Source organism: Eucalyptus grandis, chromosome 7, assembly GCF_016545825.1.
Source record: "Eucalyptus grandis isolate ANBG69807.140 chromosome 7, ASM1654582v1, whole genome shotgun sequence".
NCBI lineage: Eukaryota > Viridiplantae > Streptophyta > Magnoliopsida > Myrtales > Myrtaceae > Eucalyptus > Eucalyptus grandis.
Window position 1 is genome coordinate 56,012,676 of NC_052618.1, and position 9,888 is coordinate 56,022,563.

The following is a 9,888-nucleotide window of genomic DNA, read 5'->3' on the forward strand; positions in this document are numbered from 1 at the left end:
AATCCATGGGGTCCAAACAACTTAAAATAATCCATATATCATGTCTTTTTGAAATTTACTAAATTCCAGCTTGCACAATTTTGGAAAACATATAAATTAAATATCCATATGATCTTCAAAAATCACACAATCAGAGCATGTAATAGACAAGACATAAAGGTAACAATTTCATGAAGAACACATGCCCAAAAGAGCTTCACACAAGAAGATATAGCTCACACATTACAGCATGCAAAATTCGGATAAAATCAGATTGCACAGTTCTTGAAATATTTCGATTAAAATACCCGAATGACTTCCAAAAATTATGAAATTTTACCAGGTGATAGTAAAGATCCTAAGGTAGATTTTTTGTGAATAAATATAGGCCATATTCGCTCTATAAAATTAAATATAGACGGTCGAAACTCCTATTCCTAGTACCGAACAGTCCAGTTTAGCTGTCTCCGAAAAATCAAGGTTTCACCTACTTATCTTCCATCATTTCCTCTGAAATTTTGATATGTTTTGCCCCAAGAGGTCCCCTACAACTTTAATTAAGGGATCTAGGTGAGATTCTCAAATTATAGTCACCATATAGTCCACGAAGTCTCGGGAGTCCAGTACCGTACTTCCAGATCTGCCGTCTTCAAAAGGAAATCGTTTCACTAGGCTACACTTGTTCATTTTACCTCAAATTTGAGTATGTTAGTCTTTATGATGTTCTCTACAACGTGTATGAAGAAGTCAAAGTGATATTCTCGGTAAAAAAGTAACATGCAACACACAAAACCACCAAGAGGTCAACAAAACAGTTCCAGATCTAGCGTCTTCGTAGAGGAAGGGTTTCACCCCTTAAAACTCAGCCATTTTGTCTCAAATTTTAGTATGTTATACTTTGAGATGTTTTCTACAACTTTTATGAAGAAGTAAAAGTCAAAATCCAACTCAAAACACACATTCAAGCCTCTACAAAATTCTGGGTCAGGCGGCTCACTCAAAACAGAACACATTTTCAAGAACAACACACTCAAGCTTCGGTTTCTCACACCCTAAACGTCCGAGATTCACCACCATTCAAACACACAAGCAAGACACAACATGCAAGAGCAGAATATAGATCCCAACTTGCCTCCAAAATCGAACAAACGACGGCACATGGACGGCGACGAACGAGCGGACGGACGGTGACGGACGAGCGGACCTCCTCCCTCACTCGGCTTCTCCCTCTCCCTCTCGGCTCCTCACTCTCTCGCAACTCTCTCTCTCTCTCTCTCTCACTCTCTCAAAACCAGCCACTCCCTCTCTCTCTCTCTCTCTTTCTTTTTGGTTGATTAAATACTTGCATGCATCCTCATTTTGCATGGGGGACACTTGTCCCCAAGGAGGAGACAAGTGTCTCCCTTGCCGAAGACACTTGGATAACCCCTTCATGCCACTTGTCCGATTACATGCAAGGTTGATGGGCCTTCTTCTTGGGCCAATCTTGGGCCAGCTTGGTCGACCACTTCATGGGCTCCTTGGGCCGGGCCTCTTGGCCCACTTTAGGCCAACACACTTGGGCCTAAAGTCCAAGCTTAAATGGCCCAAAATTTTCTTAAATAAGTCCATTTTTACTTTTAATAATTTACCTTAAATCCCCACTTATATAAATACTAAATTACAATTTCATATGGCCATAAAACTTGAAATCATAAATCCATAAATTCCAATTTATAAAACACATGGCCAATGATAGGATTTTCTTTCCTATCAAATAATTATCCATTAAAAGCTTGGCCATAAATCTTATTGCAAATTATGGATTAAATGGCTATAAAATAACTTAATGGTACTTCCATCACCTATTCATAGACTTTAATGTAACTAGAGGTCGTCATGAATTTTGGGATGCCACACTTCTAGCTAAAGAAATCTTATAACTTGTCCTGCTTTTGGCCTCATCTTGGGATCTAGATGCACACACCACAGTCCCACCATCATCAAGCATTCCATTTCCTTCCTATCGAAACTCGAACCCAATGTTTCATCTGCTGCTTCAAGCATGTTTCTAGCAAGGTAAAGCTGCCAAACCCACTTGCGCAGTGGAACATGAAATTCACCTTCCTCATATGTCCTCCTACCACAAACGATTTCTAGAGCCACAACACTGAAGCTGAACATGTCAGACTCTTTAGTAGCCCTCCCTTCACTTATATATTCTAGTGCCAGATGGCCGCATGTCCCTACCACATCCGTCATTTGAGTCCTCGATTGGGGGTCAACAAGCTTAGCCACTCCAAAGTCGCCGAGCTTAGTGTTGAAGTTTGTGTCGAGTAATATGTTGGCGGCTTTTACATCTCTATGAAGAACGCATTGCTCTAGTTCTTCATGAAGATAATTAAGGGCCAACGCCAGTCCTAGAGCGATCTTGTACCTCACATACCATGGCAGACTTTTCCTGGTTCCAAAGAGATGATTATCAAGGCTACCATTAGGCATAAAATCATAAACAAGCAAATATTCACCTTCCTCCTGGCACCATCCAATAAATTGCACTAGATTTCGGTGCTTCATATGGCTTATTATCTTCACTTCGTTGGTGAACACCTTCTTCGAATGTCTGGATTCCGCATAGATTCTTTTGATGGCGACTAGACGATCTAGACAGTTCAAAAATCCTCTGTAAACTTGGCCAGACCCTCCTTGGCCAAGTCTTCGATCATTTGCAAAGCCATTTGTAGCAACAAACAACTCTTGATAAGAGAATTTCAGTGGCCATGCTCCTTTCTCTTTGTCAATGTGAGTCAGAGCCTGAAACTCACATTTTTTTTCTCATCTTGATCATAAATAAGGAAGAACCTACTGAAATAACCAACAAGAGACAAGCTACGGGAATTGTGATCAATGTTATCAACCTGTACATCTTAGATTTTACCCTTTTTTTTTATGTATCTGTTGATGGGGGACGTACAACATCCAAGTTTGAAGTGAACTCCCATGAATTGAGGAAGTGCCTCTCGTTGTACATGCCTTGCGAAGCTGAAAATCCAATTGCGATTGATTCAGGGAGAACATTAGCAAGATCGATTTGGCAAGAAAGTGAGGAGCTTTTGTTATCTGGAGAAACCGACTCATCATCAAATGACCAAGATACACTAAAATTCTTGGTAGTAGAATTATATGAAACGCCCTGATCCTCAAGCACGTGCCCATCCCTTGGTAGTTGATAAATTTGCAACATCCCAGGACGCATCGCCAACCCATTTATTCTAATGTGCATGCGAAAGTGATTTACTAATCCCCTGACCACAACAAACGTGAGATAGATAAGTAGGACAACAAATTTCAAATCAATCAACACAGCTTTTATAAACAATCTGGTTTACAAACAGAGGCCAACTCTAGGGTCTAAATACAGGAGGTCTATCTCCAAAAAGAACTTCTAAGCCACACATGCTCCTAATCCTTCCGCCTCAAGCTCCGGGTTCTTCACACTAGGGACCTGAAAAGTTAAGCCCACGATGGTGCGAGACAATGTCTCAGCAAGTTCACCCCCTAAACTCCAACTAGGAAGGAAATACACCTAAAGGCCATCTATGTGCCCACAAGACAGAGGACTTACCTTTGCCTCAATTCCTTCCCGCACGTCAGTATAATTCATATAACACATAAGTGCAGTAATAACACTCAATCAATTAGAGAGTCTCAAATCACATCTCCGTCAATCACCACATCTCAGTCAAACAATCCATCAATCTACCACAGAGGTCCCGATTATAAGACCAAATCATTATGACACGTCCCATACCATGTTACACAATTTTGACCCATAATCCGACGCGTGTAACTCATTCAATCATGCATTCCAATTGATCACGGTCACACAAGCATGACCTATCATGCATTTCAATTGATAATGGTCACACAGGCACAACCTAACCGTCACATAGCGAATCTAATCGTCACACAGCGGATCTAACGGCACACAGCGGATTTATCCGTCACATAGCGGATCTAACTAACACACAGCGGGTGATGAATTCTCTTAACCAGCACACGATCATCCAATCTTGGTCAAGGACATTGTGCTTTGCACTCAAATGCCTCAATTAAAATAATGTGCTTGGCCTATTTTCATCGTGTTGAAAATACCCGATAAAATAATCGTGTATGGGTACACAGTCGGCCTAAGCCAAAATTTCAATATCTTTCTTTTAGAAGATCCCACTAATTATAATAGTCCATAAACACATTTTTGGCATTGTAAACAGATGCCCGATATTTTCTAGTTAAAATACCGAAATTACTCAATTTTGGGACAAATACCTAAAATTACAAATTCCACTCAATTTGCACAAATTAGCACTCAATTAAATAAACCAAGCACACCATTGCAATCAGCATGAAATTCCTATCACCGGCTACCCCAGTATAATTTCCGGAAAATAATAAATAATTAAATAAATACCAAAAATAAATAAATAAATACAATTAAATATCATAAATGCAAACTTAGGCTAGAAAAGCCTAATTAAATACCAAAATGGGCCCGGAAAAATTTTGAACCTATCTAGATAAATAATACAACCTATCTAGTCGCTAATTAAGCCGATCTAACCACCTAACATGCAATAACGAGTAATTAAATCGCTAATCCGTTCTAACTAACCACTTAAACCACACTTAGCCTAAACTAATCAACCCTTAAGCATCATTAACTTCCTAAGCAGAGTTTAGTGAGTAAACTCAGCGGATTAGCGAGCCGGTGAGTCCACGGCGACGGCGACGCGACGGCGGTTGAAACTCGAGCTTACGGTGGCGCCAACGGGAGCCCGGACTGGGCCAAAAACGGCCTTGCAAGGCCCACAGTTGTTGCGGTTTTGAAGGGGGTTGCTGGTCGCGACTAAAATGGACAATCGAGGTGCTACTGGATCGACTTCAAGAGAGGGACGATGGAGCTGAAGATGCGGGCTGCAGCGGGCCACAGGTGAGAGGTCGAGGAAACAATGGGCTGAAATGGAGCTGCTGCATGGGTTGCTGCCCGAACAAAGAACCAGGAAGGAGCTGTTGGCATTGACGTCGGGCTTTGCCGGAGGGAGAGCTGACTCAGTGGAAAGTGGGCTAGCAAGTGGCAACGTGAGAGAGAGAGAGAGAGAGAGAGAGAGAGAGAGAGAGAGCAAATGGAGGGATGTTGGCAACTTGGCAGAGGTTGTTTCGGTGGAGTTTGCAAAGAAGGTCGTGGACATTGCTGGCAGCAAAAGAAACAGCGTGAAGAGAGGACTGGCGTGAGTGGTGTCGTGTGGGTGGGCACGGGCGTGTTAGCTGGATGTGGAGAGAGGTGCTAGCATTGAGAATTTCGGTGGGTGATGAAGCTGATGATGATAAGGGGAAATGATGGGATGGGGATGGAGCTTCGAAGGAATGAAAGAAAAGAAAAGGCAGAAGACAGAGGGGTCGGGGGAAAGAGACACACGAAGAAGGAGGAGGGCAGCTGTTCTTGGCGTGTAAGAGAAGATTGTAGAGGGGGAGGGCAAAGTCAAAGTAAAATATCCCAATTTCATCATGAATTGGTCCCCTAAAGTCCACATGATCATCATCTTTGTCCTCCAAGCCTTTATGCACATAAAATTACACAAATAACCAAGTTGATGTCCAATTGATGAAGCCCCCTCACAAGCCTCCGAATTTCACAATTTTGGACTTCAATTCTATCCAATTTGGTCCCCAAAAATTTCCATGCTAATGTACTTGGTCCCCACTTACTTTCTTGCATGTAAATTCCCACAATTAACAAGTCTTGGACAGCAAAAATGGCCACTCTCTCTCCCATCCGAATTCTTTTCCTTTTTTCCGAATCATATGAATTGATTTTCCGTAAAAATTCCGAGCTCGCCGAAAATTCTTCGAAGGTTGAGTCTACGTTCCTAAAACAAGTCGTGACATGACAGAACTTTCAATTTCTGAAATTGGGTTCAAATTCGCGGTTAATTTCAATCTGACGCGATTTTAGTGTGACCTAACCTACCGGGTAGCTTTTAGGAATTTTTAGTACAATTGACCCGTGGTCAATTATTTTCGAGCCACATTGTACATCTTCAACACATTGGCGACTCTTGGTTATCGTGAAATTCTCGAGATTTCAAATACGGACATAAGGTACTAAAACAACAGAAAAATCGGTCTAGTACCGATCGACGAGAATTTTGCAATCAAGTGGAATTACCCACGCTTTGATCACATATCTCAGTCGAATTGACCTATCTTTGATCTCTAATTGATTTCGACAATGCCATAATGACCCTTGCAAAATAACACAATTGAGCAGTCGATTCCTAGTCGAATTCTCAAGTCTATTGCATTAAAATCCCTTAACAGCTTCACCTGATAAGTTAGTTATCTCATGAGTGGCCAACTCAAAGAAAAGAATTATAGGCGCATCGATGAAGAGCACAACTTATTCAATCGAAAGCAGAACCTGAAAATCAGGATGTCACATTATAGGTCACCATAACATCAGTTGCGTTGCCACTGTGTGATCCAGCATTCCAGGGGTATAACTAAGCAGCTAGAGTGAGTTTTTGTTGATTCCTATGTGCTGCATCGAAGGATCAAATTCGGAGTTTACCCAGGTATCGAACTCGACCATGACGATTTGGTTCTGACGCCCATCAAATGCGCTTGCATTCAACAATCCGAAGAATCCACCACCTGAGTTAAGGGGGACTAGGAACCCAACAAGAGCAAGGAAAAGGGCAATACCATCACCGTATTTAGTGGCATTGTTAGTAGTGATGGTGAATGAGAAACGAGTAAAGAAGTCTGCTTGTCTCCCTATAACAGAGTCCCATATATCGATGGGTTTGGAATATTGAATGCGGCCTACTTGAGGGAGTGGTGCGACTTGGTTATTGGTTAGTTCAACGGATCCATACACAGTTCTTGCAACTCCTTCGAGCAATATGTCGCCTCCATTCGTGTCAAAGCTACTTATATTGAAGGAAAGAGAATTGACAAGGGAGTTAACAGGAGAGCAGACGAGGGAGAAAAGGATCAAGAGAGTGCACAAAGGAAGAGAACAAGACATGGTTGTAAGAAGAAGTGTACTCTACAATTGTTAAAGATGAGGTTTGCACCATTCAATTGGCTTGGGATGATGTCCTTTATAGTGAACCACGCATTCCTAAAACCAATTTTTGACCCATTCAATAGCTTCTTTGCAGTTTCTGCTGAAGTCTTTGGACAAGGGACCCACTTACTAGAAAAATATATACTTCGTCGCTGGGTCTTTCTTGGACCTAATACCTCGCTTTCCCAAGTGGCTGCATTTAAAATGTCACTCCTCCGTGTGGTCCCAATCTTCAGCTGGAAATGTTCTACGAGAAAACCACGTGTTCACATTTTTAGTTGCGTCTGGGGTTTGGGATGGTGTGCTTTGTGGTGAACCACACATTCCTAAAACCAATTTTTGACACGTTCAGTAGCTTCTTTGCAGTTTCTGTTGAAGTCGTTGGACAAGGGAACCTCTTACTAGAAAAATATGTAGTTGGTCTTTCTCGTTCCTCAAATGACCTCTCTTTTCTCGGTGGTTGCTCCTAGAAAGTCACTCCTCCGCGTGGTCCCCCATCTTCAGTGTCAATTTCGAGAATAAAATCACTCCATTGGTGGATCGAGATGTGTCCGGTGAGGCTCATTTGGATTTTTCCAGGAATCCTTTTCTCCCTGTAGTATTTTATTAATACGTCCATGATGGGATGCTATTGGAAAGACACCATTGAAAGGGTATGAAGGGAGATGTATAAAAGCCTCCTGAAGACAACCGTTGATGGTTGTTGGTAACGTACACTTAGAGAGAACGTACGCTCCTTTCTCTCCCATTTCCATCAAGGCGTTCCATTTCTTCTTTACGAGAACAGTTTGCATTTACGCCGTAAAAATCGAGTGCTTTCCTCGTGATTGCATTCAGACCAACGTGAGTTAGTTTTGTTCGTGATTTATCCGCAATTCAACGTTCGTTCCCGGGCTAATTATTATTTGCAGATCGGATAAAGGTAAGTTGTCTTCCACCGACTTGAATTCCATCATTGGTATCAAAGCCCGGTCGTGATTTCTGCTTTGTTTTTCATTGAATTTTCTCATTTACCATTTGATATCAAGATAAAGAGTATGAAATCTGCACTGCTTGGATGTTCATTGCACAAAATTGCTAATTCAAATAGTAGAAATCAAACCAAAGCGAAGAACGAGTTCGGAGTCGTGTAGACCCGTACGGTTCTGGCCATTTTTCGGAATATTTTTTTGGCCAAAATCAATTTTTAAATATACAGGGTGAAAATACTCGTCGAGACGAGTCCAACGGTGAGTCGAACGCCGCCAGAAGACGCCGGACGCACCCACACACGCGGCTAGAAGCTGCTACACGTGGGCATCACGCGCCTGAAGCACTGGGAACGCCAGCATGTGCACAACACGCGCCGACCGGTGAACCGGCACGTACACAACACGCGCCGGTCGGCGAACCAGCACGTGATGACGTCACTGTGACGTCATCCAACGGTCAGTTGCCGGATGACGTCATCAATGATGTCACCACCGGCGGCAGTTGGCCGGCTGGTCACCGGCCGACAACCCGACCCAAGGTTGACCTGACCCAACCTGACCGTTGACCAGTCAACGAGTCGAACCGGTCAACTGGTCCAACGGTCAAACCGGTCGGACCGGTCACCGGTTGGACCGATCGGACCAGCCAGGAGCCCTTAGGCTCGCTGGCACGTGCACCACACGCGCCGCACACTCAAGCGACGCGTGTGAGCGTGTGAGAGCTCCGATTGGAACGTGGTTAGCGGCGTTTGGTTCCTATGAGTGTCCTCTACATTGTGGTATATTTATTTTATATGTTTGAATTTTATAAATGTATAAAATTGTGTACGGAACCCTATGTACGCGTATTTTTAAGATACAAAAGCATAGTTTATTCATTTTTAGCTTGTATTTTCTTAAGTTTTAGGAAATACAGTAGCTGGCCTGTATGACAATGATATCAAATATGTCGTGTAGAGCTTGGTTCAATGGGAGCATGTATATAGTTTAATATACCTGAAATTTTCTAGTTCCAAGAAAATTTGAACAAGGATAGGAAATCTATATTTTTCCGTTACATGTTGAATTGCAGTTTTGATTATAGTTGAAGCATGATTGTTGTTTGTACGTTGGTTTACATCATGCTATGCTTTTGTGTTAATGGAAAAATGCAGAAATTGCATGAGATTATGTAATTATTTTTTCTTAGTGGGAGTTTGTAGGTTGGTAGAATTCGAATGAGTCCTCACCTAGAACTTAAAATTTGTGCAAATTAAACTAATTAATGATAATAGAACAATCGTACATAGAAGTTGATTGGGAACATAGTGAACGTTTGCTTCTGTGTCTTTTGTTGAATTATCATTAATTTAGTTTATCTTTGCTGCAAACTAAATATGTGTGTTAGTCTATAAAATGTGCTAGTATTGATTCTACGTTTATTATGTCAATGTGTTATAGCAATTGATTATGGCTTCGGCATCCAAGACTATTGTGGCTGACCTCAATAAGGGTGAGAAACTGAACGGTGACAATTATGATATTTGGCACCGAAAGGTTCAGTACATCATTGAGGAGCAAGAGGTTTTGGAAACCCTCAACCATACCATGGATGAACCTGAGCATGGAACTTCAACTCAACACAGGAGAGATCTAGAAGCTTATCAAGCTTGGAAAAAGAAAAATAGCATTGCTCGCATCATGTTGCTGAGCTGTATGCAAGATGATCTCATGTATGAGTTTGAACGTTATGATAAAGCTCAAGTTATGTGGGTTGCCTTAAAAGATAAATTTGGGGGTACATCTGCCACTAAGCTGAAGAGACTCACCATCAAGTTTGACACATTCCGA

The 9,888-nt window shown here is 41.9% G+C and overlaps 1 protein-coding gene across 1 annotated transcript; it reads right to left on the minus strand.

Moving 5' to 3' along the window:
• Positions 1-1,771: 1,771 nt before the first annotated feature.
• Positions 1,772-2,619, minus strand: LOC120295618 (L-type lectin-domain containing receptor kinase IX.1-like). The gene is made up of 2 exons (XM_039316876.1): positions 2,487-2,619; positions 1,772-2,419 (listed from the first exon to the last, which is right to left on the minus strand). The coding sequence occupies exons 1-2, from the start codon at positions 2,501-2,503 to the stop codon at positions 1,885-1,887; spliced, it is 552 nt and encodes a 183-aa protein (XP_039172810.1). The 5' UTR covers positions 2,504-2,619; the 3' UTR covers positions 1,772-1,884.
• Between the last annotated feature and the right edge of the window lie 7,269 nt (positions 2,620-9,888).